Source organism: Gopherus flavomarginatus, chromosome 5 (assembly GCF_025201925.1).
Source record: "Gopherus flavomarginatus isolate rGopFla2 chromosome 5, rGopFla2.mat.asm, whole genome shotgun sequence".
Classification (NCBI taxonomy): Eukaryota; Metazoa; Chordata; order Testudines; family Testudinidae; genus Gopherus; species Gopherus flavomarginatus.
In genome coordinates, this window is record NC_066621.1 from 149,200,308 (window position 1) to 149,221,293 (window position 20,986).

The 20,986-nt window shown below is 42.0% G+C and overlaps 1 protein-coding gene across 8 annotated transcripts in view; it reads right to left on the bottom strand.

Moving 5' to 3' along the window:
* Nucleotides 1–704: 704 nt before the first annotated feature.
* Nucleotides 705–20,986, bottom strand: part of ARID4A (AT-rich interaction domain 4A) — a 65,626-nt gene continuing 45,344 nt past the window's right edge. For 5 of the 8 annotated variants that reach the window (XM_050952519.1, XM_050952516.1, XM_050952515.1 and 2 more), the window contains 10 exons: nt 19,832–20,082; nt 16,774–16,971; nt 15,220–15,304; nt 14,823–15,024; nt 14,535–14,597; nt 12,535–13,665; nt 12,226–12,330; nt 10,259–10,471; nt 3,447–3,593; nt 705–2,515 (listed from right to left, as the gene is read on the bottom strand). In XM_050952519.1, the coding sequence (XP_050808476.1) occupies nt 2,412–2,515; nt 3,447–3,593; nt 10,259–10,471; nt 12,226–12,330; nt 12,535–13,665; nt 14,535–14,597; nt 14,823–15,024; nt 15,220–15,304; nt 16,774–16,971; nt 19,832–20,082 (2,499 nt within the window). In that variant the 3' untranslated portion in view covers nt 705–2,411. The remainder of the gene's footprint in view (nt 2,516–3,446; nt 3,594–10,258; nt 10,472–12,225; nt 12,331–12,534; nt 13,666–14,534; nt 14,598–14,822; nt 15,025–15,219; nt 15,305–16,773; nt 16,972–19,831; nt 20,083–20,986) is intronic. The other 3 variants (XM_050952521.1, XM_050952520.1, XM_050952522.1) reach the window with 3 other exon arrangements.

A 20,986-nucleotide genomic window follows, 5' to 3' on the forward strand; every position in this document is an offset into this window, starting at 1 on the left:
AATTCGGATAGAAAACTTTAGACATCTACTGAAACAGGTGTTTGGGGAGTGGAGCCAAATGAGGCAGACTAGAAAAGCAATACATGCCAGAGATAGTACCAGTGGTAAATAGTAGAAGGAAAAGAAGAAAAGCCCTCTTTCTTTTACCTGTTTTTTAGTCTGCAAAAACCAAATTCCTAATTAATATTCAAGAATTGAATGGCTGCCTTACCCACCTTTTCACAGTTTCCCGGCCATATATTAACCAGTCAAAGGTGAAGGGGAAGCAGTCAAGTTGTTCATTTTGAACAATTATGCTATAGTACAGAATGTTAGAGGCTCATCCATTGCAACATTTGAGATGGTGAGTTACATCAAAATCTTTCTAGCTGTTTTAGAGAAACGGTGGTAGTATTTAGACACAGGCTAAATATTTTCACAAGATGTAAACTTATCCAAGAGCAATACATGGAATTATTTACACTCAACAGTTAAGATTTACTTCTGCAAATATTAAGCATGGAAGTTAATTTGAGAAAATGTGACCCATGTTATTTTCCTTAATAAATGAGTATTATTTTTATTTATTATTCATAGTTAATATAAAATTAACAGTGAAAGTTAGCTCTGAACATTTTTTACACTTAACAAAGTTTGATTTTTTTATTGTTTAGATGTCAGATTTACAAGAACAATCATTTAAATAAAAAAATATAAAGCCTATGTTTAAAACATGGCCTTTATTAATGCTCTCTAATGAACTCCATTTTATCTTACACTGAAATAGTTATGCTTTGCTTAAGAAAAGACGGAAAAGTGCATTTTACAAGAGTACTTTTTCTTTAATTCTCTGCGGAAATGGAAGGAATTGGAATCACAAGTTGACAAATGTGGTAAAATGAAGTTTCAAGAAACATCAATTTTAGTAATGCTACCCCCATCACTAGTGTTTCGCTCTGACTTTCTGCTGTGTGAACCATAATATCCTGATATACAGTCTAGAGCATCTATGTTATTACTCTACAGCATTTTAAACACAGAAAGAGAGGTTAAAACCCCTTTCAATGTACAAACATGAATAAAAAAATTGATAAAAAAATCACTTTTATACATAATGTATATGCGAACTGTTTTAAATACATGGTTTTGGAAGAGTTATTTACAAACTGCATCAGCCCGTGGGACAATCCACAGACAAAGTATACACAGTTGCTTTACTTTATTGTTGCATCTCAACTTTGGGAGATATAAATTCATTCGGCAGTATAGCAAACATAAAAACTGTGATAAAGCATCTTAAGGGCAACCCAATAAAATTTGTTCCTCAAAACAATATAAGTACTAGGACTGCCAAAGTTTCCAAACAAGGTTATAGTTTAATCCAGATGCCCGATTACAGTTCTACATTGTGGAAGAATAAGCAGACCCACTGCACATACAGGAATGGCTACTGAATAAAACCTCCTGTAAGAGCTACAACTGATAGGTATGTTTTTTCAAAAGAGTGAACTAACCTAGAATTTTTTTCCAATTTTATTAATATTTTAAAAAATACATAAAAATACAACATCCAATGTCTGAATAAATATATTTAACAAGTTGCAAGATACCTTATTTTACACAAAAAAATTCAGCTTTAGAAATCTTGTTAAATAACTTCATTGTTGTTATATATTTCATTTTTCGTCTTTTTGTAATAAAATAAAAACTCTGAAATTACATAGAAAAAAGACAAAATATTTTTGTCAAGGGATAAGATAGTCCACTGAAAACCTATTCACAATTCCACTGTAAACATTAATAAACATTAAAATATTTGCATAATTGTGTGCTCAAAAATCCTATAAAAAGTGGAAGACTTATTACAACTGTAGTTTTCAGTCAACTACACTTCCTTTCACAATTTATTTTGTCCCATTTACATCTTTAAAACTGGGCACATTGCTGAACACATACTTTGGCAGCTCTGTATAGCAAGTGCTTCCACAAAGCGGAACTACTCACCAAGGGTTAGCATACAAGCTGGGTGAAAGTGCAGCAGTAACTTGATTCTGTTTGATAATATTCTGATGTCTGTTTGATGCACTTGCTTTTCTCTGATTTCCTAGAACACCTGAATGCTTCATTGGACATAATTTTTCAAATCTGATAAGTGCCCTTTCTTTGTATTAACAAAAAAACAATAAACACGATGACAAACATGTCAGACGGTGCCTACAAACCTTCAGTTACCAATGAGCTTAATTTCTCAACAGTAAAAATAAAAATAAAATAAAATAAAAAACCAAGAGGGAAGAAAAAGATACAGTCCAGCAGTGGAAGAGTGTACAGAATGTACTTGGCAATGTCAAACCAGTTGAGTGCTTTTTGTGGTTATATTTCAGGATTTATGTCCATGGCAGCAAACTGCTGACAAGGCAGAGAAATATGTATCACCTGCATTCTACAGCAAGCACATTCTGGGGAGGAGAAGATGACGACGGACTCATCCCAGTGTCTGATGAAGCAGATGACATGGATGCTCCTGTATGAGACACTGTAAATACATAAAGCAGGACATCAGCACCAGACTGTAAAATTATCCTTCACACTGGAGGCTCGCTTAGGTATCAGATCTAGTGTCCGTGCACACACAAAACAACTTGAAAGATCCCAAGTGAGGCCTGTCAGGTTTGAGGTACGGCGACAGAGTTGTGTGTAGAAACTTACATCGTACCTGCACCCATTATCCCTGGCTCAACATAGTGTCCTTACTAGTTACTCATTTTAATGAGTATTACCTTCATTTATTTATTTATTTAAAATAGTCATGGAGGAGAAGTAGCAGTACAGAAAGACCTCTCAAAGTCCTGTTATAAAAAATACAAGTGGATTCCTCGTGTGTGGACTAGTAAGTTCAAAGCCATAACGTTTTAGAGAACTACTTTAGTTTCTGTGTGTTTCTATACTGTGCTCAGATACCAAGGAGATGAGTAAATATTACTGGATTAAAAATAAGATTTACTTTTACTACAAAAAGCTTTATGAAACTGGTCCAGATTATTTTTGCCAATTACTTTTCTCATCTGTTCACATAAGCTGGATAGCTAACCTTATAATTTCTGTGCCTTAAATCATTAAGGGACAAGACAATCTGTTATGCTACTTGTGAAAACCCAGAACCAGGGTACATTAAAAAGACAAAGATCTGGCCTTCATAAAGTGTAATTTTATATATTCAAAGATTTTAATTTATTATATGTATGAATTTTGAAAAGCAAACCATGCTGTGGATTCTAATTTTATCCTGTATGGATAGAAGACAAGTTAAACTTCATATAGTAACTGTATTTCGAAAAAGTTAAAATAACGGCTGCAGAAAATGTTGTCAATTAAATGTAATGTTTTGGGATCTGCATGTTTAAAACAGATATCTCTTCTCATCTCATGAGAGGGAGGTCTGAGTGTAAAGCAAACTGGAAAGTTACCTTCTCTGTCTTTCTTTTTTAATCGTTTTCTTCTTCTGTCTATTGTTGCTACTTCAGACTTCAGGGACATGTAATATTTTCGGATTTCCTGTAGCTTTTCTTGTAGAAAGGAGATTCTCTCAGTGCTGTTCATGTTGTCTAGTTCATCTTAAGAGTGGGGGGAAAAGTTACTTTACTATAGTGATTTTAAGAAACGATAACTGCAACATCACATGCTAAACAATAATGCACTTCCACAATGCTATACTAAGTAGGGTTACATCTAATACAGATGGAAAAAAATGTGGGTTTTGGCTATCAAAATACAAAGTTTCTTATTAAATGGAATTTAATCCAAGGTGTTTTAATTATGGTAGATTAGCAAGAATTGTGCTCCTTATAAAAAAAGACAGTTACCGTTTCTGTAACTGGCGTTCTTCGAGATGTGTAGCTCATGTCCATTCCACAATAGGTGTGCGTGCTCGCCTCATGCACCAGTGCCAGAAGTTTTCCCCTTAGCAGTACCTGTAGGGGAGCACCCCTAGCAAGCCCTGGAGTGTCACCACTACGGTGCGGTATAAGGGGCACTGTGCGCTTCCCCCACCCTCAGTTCCTTCTTGCCAGACAACTCCAACAGAGGGAAAGGAGGGTGGGATGTGGAATGGACATGAGCAACACATCTCAAAGAACATGTTATGGAAAAGGTAACTGTCATCTTTTCTTCGAGTAATTGCTCATGTGTATTCCACAATAGGTGGGCAGGAGTTCACAGACACTCAGGGTTGAGCACTGCCCTGACGAACCTGGCGTCCTCCCTGGTTTGGGAGATGATCGCATAATGCAAGGTGAACATGTGGCAGCCCTACAGATGTCCCAAATAGGGACATGGGCCCTCACAATTGGCAGCAGGGGAACTCCCGCCAGGTCATAACAAGTATGGATACACGAAGTGATCCAGTTGGAAAGCCGCTGAGTGGAGATCAGCTGACCGTTCATGCATTCAGCCATGGTGATGAATAGTTGCGAAGACTTCCTGAACCGTTTTGTACGTTACAGGTAAAAAGCCAGAACATATCTCACATCCAGCATGTGGAGGCAGTGCTCGTCACTGGACGCATAGTGTTTTGGAGAGGACCAGCAGGAAAATGTCTTGGCCCATAAGGTAGGCGGAGACCACCTTAGGGAGGAACGAAGGGTGTGGGCGGAGCTGGACTGTATCCTTATGGAACATCATGTACAGGGGTTCAAAGGTTAGGGCCTGGAGCTTCGAGACCCGTCTAGCGGACATGATCGCCACCGGAAAGGCTACTTTTCATGACAGGTGTGACCAGGAGCATGTAGCTAGCAACTCAAATGGAGGTCCAGTTAGTCTGGCCAGCACTAAGTTCAGGTCCCACTGGTGGACTGGGGGTCTAACATATAGAACAAGGTGACACAAACACTTAAGGAATCAACCGGTTATGGCACAACAGAATATTGCGTGGCCCTGCACTGGCAGGTGGAAGGCCAATATGGCTGCCAGGTGAAGGAGATAGTCTAGTATAAGCTGGATCGGAGCAGCCACTAGCGAGACGCCCCGATCAGCGGCCCACTGGGAAAACCAAGACCATTTCACTAGGCAGGCCTGATGCTTGGAGGGCCTCCTGTTCTCCGAGAGGACGCGCTGAACCCCTTCCGAGCAAGTTCTCTCTTCCAGGCCTAAACGCTGAACAGCCACGCCGTGATGTGGAGGGTCGCTAGGCTGGGGTGGAGGAGGCGACCTTGGTCCTGGGAGAGCAGATCCGGGCAGGCTGGCAACGGCCACGATGGGATGAATGCCAAGCTCATGAAAGTCCCATACCAATGCTGCCTGGGCCATCAGAAGGACATGGGCCCTGTCCATCTTTACCTTTTCCAAGACCTTGCTGATCAGTGGAAAGACATAGAAAAGCTGACCTGACCAGGGCAGAAGGAAGACGTCGGAGATCATGCCCATGCCCAACCCTCCCCTGGAGCAGAAGCGGAGACACTGGTGGTTCTGCCGGGTCACAAACAGGTCCAGTTGGGGAGTGCTCCACATTTGGAAAATCCTGTGCACCCTCTCTGGGTGCAGCAACCATTCGAGCTAAGAGGAGAAGTCTCGGCTCAGTCAATCCGCCCAAGAGTTTTGGACGCCCGGTAAGTGGTGGGCTTCCAAGGAAATATCGTGGGCTATGCAGAAGTCCCACAGCCTGAGGGCTTCCTGGCAGAGGGCTGAGGAGCAGACCCCACCTTGCCTGTTGATGTAAATCATCGAGACCATGTTGTCCGTGAGAACCCTGACCACTCTGCCCACTAAGCATGAGCGAAAGACCATGCAGGCTAGACGGCCCGCCCTGAGCTCCTTGACATTTATGTGCAGGGCTAGGTCCTGTGCGGACCACAGATCTTGGGTCTGGAGGTTTTCCACATGGGCTTCCCATCCCAGGTCCAACACGTCGGACACAAACTCCACTGTCAGGGACCGGCCCCTGAACAGGACTCCTTAGAGCATGTTCCCTGGGGAGGACCACCAACGTAGAGAGGCTAACACAGGTTTTACTTTGTCCATCCTGTCTCTGGACTGGGAGAATACTGAGGCCAAACAGAGCTGAAGGGGCCGCATCCTGAGCCTGGTGTCATGAACCACGTACATGCACGCCAACATATGACCCAGGAGTTGGAGGCACGCTCTGGTGATCGTCACGGGGAACCTCATGATCACGCTGATAAGCTCCCTTAGGGTTTAGAATCTGTGCGGTGGGAGGGAGGCTCTGGCCGACGTCGCATCCAGATTCGCCCCAATGAACTCTATGCTTTGCACCAGTACCAATGTGGACTTGGTGTTGTTTACCAGCAGCCCCAGTGCGGTGCATGTGGACAAGAGGAGTGTTACGTGATCCTGTACCTGTGACCTGGAGCTGCCCTTGATCAGCCAGTCGTTGAGGTAGGGAAGATCTGGACCCTCCTGACAGCTGAGGCAGACAGCTAACACAGACATACACTTTGTGAAGACTCTGGGAGCCGTCGATAGATCAAACGGGAGGACGGTGAACTAGTAGTATTCCTGCCCTACTGTGAAGCAGAGGAAATGCCTGTGGCCCCCAAATATATGAATGTGGAAGTACGCTCCTGCAGATCGAGGGCGGTGTACTGGTCTCCGGGATCCAGGGAGGGAATGATGGAGGCCAGAGAGACCACGCAAAACTTGAGCTTTACCATGTACTGGTTCAGGCCTTGCAGATCCAGGATGGGCCTGAGCCCTCCTTTGGCCTTCAGGATAAGGAAATAGTGGGAGTAGTACCCCTTGTACCTGAACTCCGCCAGCACCACCTCCACCAAAGCAAAGAAGCCGTCTCATCTCCTGCTTGAGTAAGCTCTCGTGAGAAGGGTCCCTGAAGAGGGACGAGAAGGAAGGGTGGGTGGAGTAGAAAGAAACTGGAGGATATAGCCCCGGGAGACTGTGTTGAGGACCCATCAGTCCGAGGTCAGCCATGACCACTCCGGGAGGAAAATACATAGGTGGTTGGAGAAGAGAAGATCGGGTGCATCCCTGGTACAAAAACTGGTAAGTCGTCCCTGGGCGTCCCATCAAAACTGGCGCTTACCTGCCTGCTTTCCCTTAAAGGGCTCAGACTGGGGCGCAGGCTGGGATTGCTTTTGCGGGTGCTTTTTAGTAGTCCCTTGATTTTTTATAAGGGGGCTCGTATCTGGAGTGGGTGGCCTGACTGGGAGTCTGCTGTGGTTTGAACTTGGTCCTGGCCCGGGCTGGGACGTAGAGGCCGAGAGTCTTTAATGTCGTGTGGGAGTCCTTCAGACCACGTAACTTCACGCCAGTTTGTTCTGCAAACAGGGCTTTGCCATTGAAAGCAAGGTTCTGCAAGGAGTTCTGTGCCTCACTGGACAATCCAGACAGCAGGAGCCCTGATGCTCTCTTCATGGACACCACGGAGGACATAGACCATGCAGCCGCATCTGCAGTGTCCAGGACTGCCTGAAGGGCTGCCCTGGCGGCAGCCATACACTCCTCCACCAGAGACAAACTCCTTTTTATCACGCTCCTGGAGGGAGTCCGCAAATTTGGGCACTGAGCCCCACAAACTGAAGTCATATCTGCTTAGCAGGGCTTGGTAGCTTGCCATCCTCATTGGAAGCTTGAGAACGAGTAAATCTTTCTACCAAAATAGACCTAGTCTCCTCGAGTCCTTACTTTTAAGAGTAGGAGTGGGCTGACCTTGACACTCCCCATGGTTGACCGCCTACACTACACTAGAGAGTTGGGGGCGGGGTGAGTATACATTTATTCGTGCCCCTTGGCGGGCACAAAATACTTCCATTCTATCCTCTTAGAGATGGGGGGCAAGGAGGCCAGGGTTTGCCACAGGGCGTTTGAGATCTTTGCCACCCCTTCGTGGAGTGGGAGAGCCACCTTGCCCAGTGCCAAAGCTGAGAGGACATTGAAGAGGGAGTCCGAGGGTTACTCCACCTCCTCAGCTTGTAGCTTAAGGCTTGATGCCACTCTTTTCAACAGTTCCTGGCGGGCTTTTGTGTCCTCCTGTGGGTTTGGAAGAGGAGAGGCCATGATCGCCTCGTGGGAGGAGGATGAAAATGGTGGTGTGGTGCTCTGCGCCCCCACTGGTGCCGCAGGTCCTACCACTTGGTCCCCTTCTGAGTGCGGGACCAGGGACGAGAGCTCAGCTGACCCTTTCCTGGAAGGCTGAGAGAGGGAAGCCGATGGTCCTTCCGAGGCTCTGGCCACCGAGCAAGCCACCACCAGGGGCTGCATCGGGGCCCACAGGTACCATGGCGCTGCACAAGCTGTGGCACCGTTGGAGCAGACTGTCCTGCCTGACTCGCCTGGCCCAACTGTCGACTTTGAAGGGGGGCTGGGTGGCATACGATCAACCGCTATCCAGGGACAGGGATGAGTGATGGCATCGGGAGTGGTGCTGAACATGAGACCGTGATCCTGCTGTGGTGGAGTGGGCGTACCATCTATGGCGGCTGTTCTGTGACCAGCTCCAACAGATGGATCTGCGATGGTGGGGTGCTGGCGATCGATGCCTGGGGCTGCAGGAGCGGTACCATGGTGGGTACCTCGAACAGGACAAAGAGCGGGAGCGGCATCAACATCCATACTGCAAGGGGCTATGGTAGCTTCTCGGAGATAACCATCTCCGGTGCCGTCTGTCCCGGTCTTGGTGGGGCATGCTCTCATCATGAGGTCCACATTCCTCCGAGGCGGAGTGGTGCCTGGAAACCCTGCTGCTCAGCACCCAGCCAGACATCCTGGTGGGGGTTGACAGAGACCGGCGCGCACTGCGCACAGGGCGATAGCTGTGCAGAAAACGCATCACGAACCTTCCCTCGACCATGAATGGTACCGTCCAGGCAGTAACTGCAGAGGTCTGAGCAACAGCTTGCCTCTGGACCGGGGAGCAGTTGACAGCAGTGTGGCCAGTACTAGTAGAGATGTCTCGACCCGCTCGCAGAGCCTCCGGCGTGGAGGGCACCCAAAGGTGGCCACTGGCCTCTGGGGAAGTTGGCTTGGAGTGGGCCGGGCTACTCCACTTGACTTGAGTCAAAGGCGATGGGGACCAAGAACTGCCCAATGTGAGTCTAGTCTCTTCCCAAGCCTTGCTCTGGTGCCTTGGTGGAGAAGACCTTTTCTTTGCCTTTATAGACTGCCCCATGGATGGAGAGCGGTGCTGACTGGTGGAGGGCACTGATGCATCACCACACACTGATGCTACAGTGCCGACTCGAGTGGTGAAGCGGTGTCGGGGTTAAGGCCAACTCCATCAAAATGGCTTGGAACTGTATGTCCAGCTCCTTCTTGGTCCAAGGTTTGAAGGATCTGCAAATTTTGCAGCAGTCACTGAGATGGATTTCCCATTGTGGAATGCACATGAGCAGAAAAAGTCCACGTGCGGATCACTGACAAAGTCCAAAGAGGGAAAGCTACAGCAGAGCTGGAGCAGAGCAGTTCCGAAGCACCTTCACTGGCAGCAAGAAGGAACTGAGGGTGGTGAGAGCGCACAACACCCCTTATACCACGCCATTGCGGCGCCACTTCAGGGGTCACTACAGGTGTTCCCATATGAGTACTGCTAAGGGAAAACGTCCGGTACCGGTGCAGGTGGTGAGTACGCACACCTACTGTGGAATGCACATGAGCAATCACTCGAAGAAGAACAGACAGCTACGACATACTTATACATTATACTATATTTACATGACCATTAGTCCTCCACTAATGGTTGTGGGGAAAAAATTATTGGTTCTAAAATATTTGTCTCAGACCCCCCAGAGTTTTAGGTTACCTTATCTTGGAACTTAAAAACAAAAAACAAAAGAACTCCTCCATCCTCCCCCTACACAATAATTTTGTTAGTCATCTTGCTCTTCTAACTCAATTCTTCAATCCCAACCTGAATTTTTGCAGTCAATAATCCAGTAAATTCTAGAATTAGAGATGAATGCCTGGATTATGCCATCTGAGAACTCAGATTCCAGATATTTTCAAATTATATAAAATACTAGTTTCACAGTCTAAATATTCTTGAAGTAATAAACTGCTAAACGTATGCTGGAAATTAAGTGGTGGTGGGGGGAAGTATAATGATAATTTAAATAATACCATTTTTAAAAGGACTTTTATAGTGTGAAAGTGAAGCACAGAAATAAATACATTACACCAATAAACCTGGCTTTACAATGATAATGAGCATTCATGCCAAGTGCCTTTTTGGAACTGAACATAGCTAGTTCTGGATACTGTACTAATAATTTTGAACTCTGATTTAAATATTTAACACACTTTAAAAAATTCTTACTGAGTTGGAAACTCCACTTATACACTCTAGGGGGAGCACTGTGGTGATGTTTCTCTCTATGTTTATCCTTTTCTCCATCTTTGATGTGAGGGGAAATTACTCTTGCAGGGGATCGCGCAAGCTTCTGTGGTTTGGACACATTTATGTGTTTTACTGGAGTACATTTACTTGAACTGTCCATGACAGGAAGATCTTCACTATCACTGCTTTGTCCTATAATAACACAAATTAATTTTGATTAGAAGACAGACCTATAATTTTGGTATTCTTCTAACCCTACAATCTAGGTTACATAAACTGTGGTTACGGTCAGAAAAGTGAACAGTAAAATTGTGTTTCCTTAATCAAAAGACCCTGCTCCCTTTGTGGATTCCAAATTGTTTCAGATTACTGACAAACCCATTTAAAATTTTCTAAGTTTGTTAGGTACATTATGACGAGCTGATTCTTCAGGTGTGCCAGTGCTCGCTCTAACTCCAATGGAGGGAGCAGTTAGGGGCTGAGTCAGCCTGTGCCAAAGTACATTTTTTACCTACAAAAATAATACAGACATTTTATTCCAAAATAAGTGTGTTTGCTGTCAAAAAAGCAGGTGTGACTTAAAAACACATTTAGTTATTTCAGAGTAGACAAGGCCCTAGAGTCATTTTTCAGAGTGCAAATGCACTAATTGCCTATAGATGTGAACAATGTATGATCATTTCAGTAGAGTATGCATCTCTGATACAGAAGAACCTCAGAGTTACAAACACCAGAGTTACGAACTGATCAGTCAACTACACACGTCATTTGGAACTGGAAGTACACAATCATGCAGCACAGACAAAAAACGCCAATACAGTACAATACTGTGTTAAATGTAAACTACTAAAACAAAAAGAATGTTTAAAAAGAAGATATGACAAAGTAAGGAAACGGTTTCTGTGCTTGTTTCATTTAAATAAGACAGTTAAAAGCAGCATTTTTCTACTTCATAGTAAAATTTCAAAGCTTATTAAAATCAATCTTCAGTTGTAAACTTTTGAAAAAATAATCAGAACATTTTTTCAGTTACGAACATTTCAGAGTTAGGAACATCTCAGGAATGGAGGTTGTTCATAACTGAGGTTCTACTGTACCATATTTACATAGACATGCAGTGTGATCTTGTACTTCAGTGTATAGTTAGATTTATTTTGTGAAAACAAAAACAATTTAAAACTTCTTACAATAGTGCCAAAATAAAGGTTCACATTTCAAATACACAAGTCTTACGAAATTTTAAGTTACAGTTCCGACCAAAATCTTCATTCTGCACATATTAGGCATCATTTAACAGCCTATGAACAATATTTGTCGCAGTTATTGTGGGAACCCAAAATATTTGACATAAATCTTAACAATGCCACTGTTGGCATTGACTCTATTGACCTATTTGATTCAAATCCATTAGCTATCTAAGGTCATCATTACTTATAAGACTAAATCCAGACTTTCTGCAGCTGATTTAAAAAGGTTACATATCTGATCACGTCAACCGCACATAAAAGTCCTGTCTCTAAAAGGTGTCGTACTTACCTCATTTCACTCTATGTATTTTTTCTTGTAAGTTACAATTAATGTATCTTTCTTGCCTTAGAAGCACTTAGACATGACTTTTCAAGGAGGTGCTTCTATTCAGCAAGCTTAGGGACAAAATGATAATTGAGCTGAACACATATAATCAGGATAACTGTAAAATAATTGGTATCTTCTCACATACAGCAGCCTTGTAAACATAGTTGCTAATGAAAATGATGACGATAACAGTGATGAGATTGCCATGAGACTGCCAGATACTACTAGATACATAGTTAGTGGTCCAGTCAACACTAATTAAAGGCCCTGGCAAGGAAACCCCTACGAACGTACAATGGTGATAAATATCAAAAGGATGGATTACTACACACTTGCTGTGATACAGCACAAACATTCACTTCCAAATGTACCTGTTCCATTCTTTTCATTTTTGGGTACAGCACTTGATCGCTTTGGAGTACGCTTTTGTTTCTTTGCCAGTGTCCCACTATTGCCATCGCTTGGCCTTTTTTGACCTGAAGGAAAAGAAAAAACATGCCTCAAATATTTCTGCCTTCAATATACCCCTTTTAAAACAAATAGATTGAACTGAAAACTAGTATTAGAAGAAGCCAAATGCCACTTTTGAGCCAACAGTCCTTAGCAAAGCAATACAAGATTTACAATGGTTTCAGGAATTGTCAAAATAGAGATTGGCTTTTCACATGGGAAACACATACCCTTCTCTCCATTATCTCTGTCTTGTACTGCTATACTACAATTGCTTGAAGTGGTACTGGCTTCAAATCCATTAGCAGACTCGCTTTCACAGAGACCTTCTTGAGATTCTTCTGCCACGCTGTCCACTTCAATTGTTACATCGCTTTCACTTTTTATACTGCGAGATTCATCCTGACTAAGAGCAAGGGGCGAGGCCACAGAGAAGTTAGGCTGGACTGCAGGGGTTAAGGCAGATGGATTTGAGGTCAAAGTGTTGGGGTCTGGCTTTTCTGTTACTGCATCCTCACTACTGCTCTTTTCCTTTTCATCAAAGTCATCCAAATCCACTTCATGGCAAAGTAGAGTTTCAGGTCCAATCTGAGGCATAGTGTCATCCTCATCTTTTAATGGAACATGCTCATTTTCCTCAGATGTACATTCAAAATTTTCATTCGTCAGCTCTTGAACATGTTGATCTGACTCTGCTACTAAAGACGGCATTTCCTCATTTTCAGTTCTGAGTGACTCTGCATCACGAAAGTCTTTACATTCCTCCATTCCAATACATTCATTGGTCCTCTCAGACACAATATTTGGCACTTCCATCTCACACTCTCGTCGTACCTTTTTCTCCGGCGATGTCTGTTCCAACGTTTTCCTTTTCAAAAGCTTCTTATCTTTTGAACAAGGGTCTGTTTCGTTTTCAGTAGTGGTGGACAACTCTTTACTGTCTAAGGAAGAAATTTCTGATCTTTCAGATTCTATGAGGGTTTCATTTGTTCCCTCTTCCTGGCTTTCTGGCAAAACCTTCACATTCTCTAAAGAGGGGTCTCTTGTCCTGCTCCTTCTTCCCTTCCCCTTAGGTGATTTTTCAGTCTCTTTTTTAATTTCTTCCACTTGTTCAGCTTTGTTTCCAAAAATCTGAACTATTTGTTCACTTTCTTCAACTTCCAGTTTCAAAGTTTCTAGAGGCTGCACTTGAGTCCTGTCATTTTCTTTCATCAATACATGTGGGATCTTTGGGTTTTCTTCAGCAGGTTTCTTATCAATTAGTTTTTCATTTTTTTCCATATCTGAAATTTCTGCAGAAAATTCTTCATTCATACTCTTTTCAGAAGTCTCATCAGCTTCGCTGTCAGATGAACCAGAATCTGCCAGAAAATAAGATTAAAAAAAACAACACATCAGGTCACTGTTAAAGCACAATTTTTTTATATTAGCTATGCAGATACTATTCAATAACCTACACAGATATAGCGTCCAAAATCACTTTATGGAAGAAAAAAAAATCCAAAATGTGTTGCATTATTCAACCTATTTTTGCTAGTTTTTCTGAGTGTTACTTTAGATCTTTATGAAAGTATGGTAGCACTAGTGTAAACTTTTTTTTGTGTTCACTTTTTTTTTTTGGTGGGGGCGGGGGGTTGTTAGAAATCAAAAAGCCACACATAAATCATAGTTCAGGAGGACAGGATAGTTTTACAAGTCTCCTTATAGCTTGAATCTTCCCAGTAACCTCACCTCAAAAAGGAATGGATGGCTCAGAAGACTGATAATGGGGTTACAGCCATTTCATTGCTAAATCAGTGGTTTCAATCAGAAGCCATATAGATAGCAAGTAATACTGTGGTGCCTGATAGTTGTGCAGAGACCTATATGAAATGAGTTAGTGGCTTCAGTTTAGTTCCTACTAGACATGGGTTCTTATCAAACAACACTGTCACCATTTGTACTTAACTAACATCCCTGATGGATGCATGAGCTGTGAGATTAGAAGATTGAGTGACCATAGTAATGGCCACAATTTTATTTCTGGATTAGGATTGAAACAGACTGACGTGAGAACATGGGTTAGCTGCCCCTTCCCTAACTGCTTGGGGAGCGAAGAGATTTTTTTTCCCCTCCACTGGTGTCAATTTAGTTCTTTCAACAGCATTAAAATTTGCAGGGAAAAAAGGGGGTTTTAATCACTTTTTCAAAAAAGAATGAAAATCAAAAACACAGGACAGAGATCACTCACCGTTTGATCCTCTATCAGAATCAAACATTCCTGAGCTACGTCTCGTCTGCCTGCGAGGTGTTCCTAAAAATCAAAATCAAAACTAATTAATTTATATAAAATAGAATTTGTTATATAGCTACTAAACTGACTGACTGAATGCACAGGACTTCAAAACTGTTGACTTACAATAAAAATATGTTTATTAAATGTTTCATACTAACGTGTGGGGTTACATTATTAGTATTTACATACATTTCTCCTATGTATGAGCACCCTAAGTGTCTCACATGACTGTATCAGGTGTACCTTCTGTTCCATTTGGTAATGACAAGCAATCTGACATATTGCTCCATGTACTTCTGGCTCCCGCTTTACCTTCACTATTAGGTGTTTTGGATAAACTGCAAGACATGTTTGACAGAAGAGTAGATTTCAGAGGGGGGCGGCCACGTTTTGATTTCTGTTTCTCCTCATCCTTCTTTTCATCCTTTTCCTGGTCTTCTTTACTCTGAAGACACAAAATAGGGCATTCTATGAATGTACATCACTGCTTATATAGTCAAAACGTCACCCTTTTTGGGCTACACATTAAGGGGAGGGGCTAGGGAGTGAATAGCTAAATAAACTCTTATTCTTAGGAGCAGAGAGATCCATTAAGCTCTTACAAATTATAACAAGAAGTTTACTGATCTACAAATATTACTTTTGCTTTTTTCTTTTGTTTTCTCTTTGGTCCTCCTTTGTCCAAAGGCCAGATAATCCGATCAGCTTTCACCCATTCATCGTATCTATAAAGGCAAAACACAGCACACTGTTACTACTCCCGTTAAAAATCGTTTTATTGTAATTTGATGGTTCAAAGCTGAATTGCAAAGACCTTAATAACAATTCAAAATAGATCCCCAACCCCCTTTTAGCAACATATCAAGTATCTGATGTTTTAAAACAATGTATTTAATGCTATGTTTTATTGCAATTACCTTCCTAAGATCCTGAGGAAATCTGAAGGTGCACACCTTCCTGGTCTCCTGCCAGCAAAGCACTGGAAGTCAGGTGACCTGGGGTCAATTACAGACTCTTCCATCAACTTCATGTGACCTTAGAAAATTCAGTTTTAATCTCTCCACGCCTCAGTTTCCCCATCTATAACACTGTTATAAAATAATCATACTTACCTGTGTTTTTAAAGAGTTTTCAAATTGTCTGGCAAAAGACACTAAGCATTAGGGGAGACTGTCAAAGGCATAAATGCAGTTATGTGCTTATCTGCCATTTGTGCCTTTGAAACTCTCCTGCATTATTATTATTACTAATAATATAAACGAGGGGATATGAACAGAAGTTTGGAAAAAAGGTTTATTTCAAAGCTACGTGATGTCAATGTCATTCAAGAAAGTCTGTTTAGATTTCTCAGGAATTCAATGAGGTGGCAAGTCTCAAATTTTAATGTATAAGGAAAATACATTTTAAAATATATTTGAGTTTCGTGGCATTAGCACAGTCGCATTGTTTATAAAAACAAAGAAATGCCATTACACAACAGGTATTCAATATAAGGAATGCACTCTTTTGGAATACAACATAAGCGTTCAGTGGAATTTTCTCTGCACCTCCTTACAGTTCAGCTTTCCCCACTCACTCCCACCATGAATTTCTTAAAACATAGATCTTCTTTAATTATAGCCGGTGTTCAACTGTCAGCATATTTTTTGTTGCTGAAATTTCAGAGTTTAATAAATCAATAACTGTATAAGCTACCCTACTACTAAACGCAATATCGTTTCTAATACTCAGGGTGACATCTGAAAGCACACCACCACTTTCTTAAAAGGCAAGAGTAATTTAAACGTCACTTTCAAAGCTCATTATATGCGCCAAAGATCTGATCCTGGTGACAATTATTACCAGGCATTGGATTTATTCCCACAAGAACTCCAATTTAATATAACAGTACTACTCAGTTTTATGTAGAGATGGACCAAAATCCTGCAAACACTTACACACATGCATAATTCCATTGGCTTCAGTAGGATTACTCCTATGTGAGTGAGGGCAGGCACATGAAAAAGTTTTAGCAGGATCTGACCCTATTGTGCAATACTAATTCACTGCACGGCCAAGAGACCCATTACTCTTCCCCCTTCAATGACATTTTCTCTTAAAAAGCAAAAAAAAAAAAAAAAAATAAAAAGTCTCTGAATACAACAATTATTTTAGTAAACTAAAATAAAGTTAACCAGTAATTTCTCCTTCTTACCTTACATTCCAGCCATAGTAATGTACTAAATATAAAACCTCTCCATCATCAATTTCTGTGCTTTTAATACTGGCTTCATAAATTTTCTGAGTTTTTCCACGTCCATATTTTACTTTCACTTTGGTTCCCGTTAGACAGGGCTCTGAGTCCTCCTCATCTTCCTCCCCTTCTGATTCTCCTTTGTTTTCAACTTCCTCCCTGTAGGCAAGGTATATTTATAATGCCCATTGATTATTTAATTACAACCAGACCTAACATTTCCAAAGCATAGTTTCTAATCAGAGGAAGGAGAAGATAAAAAGTTTGCAGTAGGGAGTTCCTTGCTTCATGAAGTGCAATGGATAAAAAAGGGGGCTGGTCATGGCTTATTCAAGTCAGACACCTTCACTCTGTTTTGCATAAATCAGAAGTGTTAAAAATGATGCATCGGATTTATTCACAAATCACATTTTAATATGATTTATTATGTGCATAACTATCTCAAAACTTTAACATTTATCCTCTGAAAAATATGGAGATCACAGAAAGAAGGTGGAGAAAATACATTACATTAACTCACTGTTTTGAAGCTCCGTGAAATGGAAGGTGCTGAGCAAGGCAACAGTAACTTTAATTCTTAGTATTTGCTTCTGATGTGTTATTTTAAAATTTTTCCACCTTCCACAATTTTCTTTCAAGTTATAGGAGACGTTTGCACTGCCAATGTAATGGCCCTTCTGTGGCTATCTAATCAGTTCCACTGAAGCAAACAGTGGTGAACACAAGGTTACAATAAATGCCTTTAACTGTGATATAATTTAAAAAAAGAGACTAAGAATTTTTATCTACCATTTAACTTGAGGAAAGATCCATAAGGACTAGGTGCCTGAAAAATGTCTTTTCAATAACCAATGTCTCATCTGATCTACATACTTATGTGGCCTTTTAAACAAATTATTTGGAATAGAAGCAAAACCTAGAACTATAAGGAACCACAAGCAGACAAAATAGATAGAAAAAGCACAACTTGCTTTTTACAAAAGATAAATGTTAGATTATAGTCAGAGATGAACTATCTTGCATCAATAACAGTTTACACTAAAAGAAAAGACGATGGCCAAGGCATCAAGTACTTACAAGAAAGATGACCAAGAGACTGTAGATATATGTAATACACCTAAGCAACCTACTGTACACCCACGCTGTATCTATGTTTGAATGGAATTTTTGCTTGCTGTGTTATTCTACAAGATCTTTCTTTTGACTGAAGGCGCAGACTTCTTTGAAGTCACTGTTTTTTCCGCAAGTGCATCAAAACGAGAACATTAGAATGGCCACATTGGGTCAGACCAAGGGTCCATTTAGCCCAGTATCCTGTCTTCCAACAGTGGCCAATGCCAGGTGCTTCAGAGGGAATGAAGAGAACAGTGATCCATCCCCTGTCACTCATTCCCAGCTTCTGGCAAACAGTCTATTGACACTATCCCTGCCAATCCTGGTTAATAGCCATTGACCTATCCTCCAAGAACTTATCTAGTTCTTTTTTGAACCCTGTTATATAGTCTAAGCCTTCACAACATCCTCTGGCAAAAGAGTTCTACAGGCTGATAGTGCATTGTGTGAAGAAATACTTCCTTCCTTATTTTCTCCACCCACAGTCATCTCTTTTCCAAGCTGAAAAGTCCCAGTCTTATTAATCTCTCCTCATATGGAAACGATATGGAGATGATGCAGCTAACACATTCTCCAGTTGCATCAAACAAAAAGTCATCAGGCTTGATTCACTCTCAGCTTGTGCCCCAAGTGCGCTCCTCCCCTTCCCAAGGCACGTGGGCTAGAAAAGAGGAAGAATGATGTCACAAGGAGCAGAACCAATCCCTGAATGGAGCAAGGGGGTAGTCAAAACTAGCAGGGTGGGAAGAGAGAGGCCTAGCCCTCTTTTCACAACCCCTGGACAGCAGTGATTTAAACCAATTCTGCCTCTCAGTTTGCACTATGGCTGCTATTTTCTACCACTCAGCTCGTTACTCCAACATCTCCTCATTCTTCCACATTGTTCTGTTGCCCGCCACTCTCTCCTTGCCCTCCATGTTGCCCTCTCTCCTTCCCTATCTCCCCTTTTCATTTTTAGTCCCCCTTCTTCTTCTTTTCTTCTTTGTTCTTATTCATTCATCCCCTTCTGCCCTCTAAATACATTTAAATAAAAATGGAAAAAGTGCAAGTCAGACATTTGACAACCATCATTAGCCACTTCGCTTGTATGTTACATCCACTTTCTATCCCAAATCATACAACATAAATAGACAAGACAGAGTGTGGGAAACCATCTAGCACTACATGGTTGCATAACACCTAGCCAATCCTAGCTGGTGCTTGCGTGTACTACTGTGCACAAATACCAATATAATCCAAGCCTGCAGTAGGGTGACCAGATGTCCCAACAAAATCGGGACCATCCCAACATTTAGGTGTTTGTCCCACAACTTGTCCCGATATTTTGCTCCGCCAGCAGCACTCAGGTTCCCCCCGCACACACCCCCGCCCCCATGTGTCCTAATGTTTTCTTCCTTTCATCTGGTCACCCTAGCCCGCAGTGACAGAAGTCCATCCAGAGAAGCAGCACAGCAGTGAATATTGTGTGCAACTGAGGGGGGTCGTGACACTCTTGGCTAAAGCAGCCCAGAGTGGGGCTGGGATGAGAACAGAGCTAGAACATCCAGGGATGCACTGATTCAATACACCTCCTGGGAAGCATTCTCAAGATAAACTCCTGTATGGCCCCCAAAATTAGAATGCTGCCCTTTCTGACCGAACCCTTGGAGAAAGATAGCAGCGGAAATACTACCTGCCATCTCCAGGGAAGAATCCTCCCTCAGGTACAGCAGGCCTCTGCTGTCTTGGAGATGCACGAGGGGCAAATTGTGATGGGTGTGTGTGATGGGTGAGAAAATCATGGACTTGATTCACGTCTGATCTCCAAAAATGGAATCCTAAACCTCCCTTGTACTCAGCAATACAGAGTGCTGCTGTACCACCACAAAGGCATTCTTTTAAAGAGCAGATTTAAGTTAATATGTACCTCTCTTGCCTTCTCTCTTCCTCTTCATCAGATTCTTTATCAGATTCCTCTTGTTTTTTCATTTTCTTCTCTTTTTGCTTTGGTGTGTTCTTTCTCCCAAGTGGTGTCTCATTTTCTTTCTTCTCTGCATTCTCAAGTGTTTCCTCTACATCTTTATTTTCTTTGTTGCTGTCTTTTAATTTGTCCTGCATTTTATCCTCTTCAGTTTCTTTTTTAGTAGTTATTGCATCGCGAGCAAGTCTCCTCCGCCCCTAAGATAGAAATGCAATCTGTTAAACAAGCATTGTCATGTTCAGGGCAGGGGAGGTTATGCAGTGCACAGGAGGCACTGAAGTATATTTATTTTTCCTGTACAGAAGACAGATTGGAGGCCAATGTGAAGTTTTGCATTTGAGAGTTATCACATATTTATAAATTTAAAACACTGTGTGCACTCTGTTTACAATTATGGCATTCCAATATCAGAGTGCTAGCTTTTCATTAGTTTACAGGTACATTTTAAAGGAATTTGTTTAGATCTACAAGGCCTGAACACATGAAATATCACCCTCCCTAGCTGACTATGGCAGTTGTGGTAACTGGAACTACTTGAGTTGATAGTCCCATGGTTTAAAAGAGACAGAGATGCTCACAAGGCATTTTCCACGAGGGATCCTCAATTCTGGAAAGTGCTCTCCTTGGTCTGACAGGACGCAGATTTGTATGCAGTGTTGTTGTAGCCATGTTGGTCCCAGGATATTAGAGGGACAAAGTGGGTGATGTAATATCTGTTATTGGACCAACTTCTATCGGTGAGAGACACAAGCTTTCGAGCTTACACAGAACTCTACTTCAGTTCTGAGCCTGATGAAAAGCCGTGTGTAAATTTGAACGCTTGTCTCTCTCATCAACATAACTTGGTCCAATCTTAGATATTACCTCACTGACCTTGTCTTTCTAGATTTGTTTGCCTTCAGAGCATGCCGCAAGATGGCTGGAGTTTCCAAAGGGGTAAAGAACAGCAGTGGGGACAGCTGGTGAGTTTGGGGAAGGGGGTCTTAACTGTTATGGGCTTATTGTTTTATTATTAAGCGGCCTAGGTGCTTTTTTTTGGTAGCGTCACATTTTTGTACTCAGAACATATATCTTCTATTAGAATGTATTTATTATTCAAAA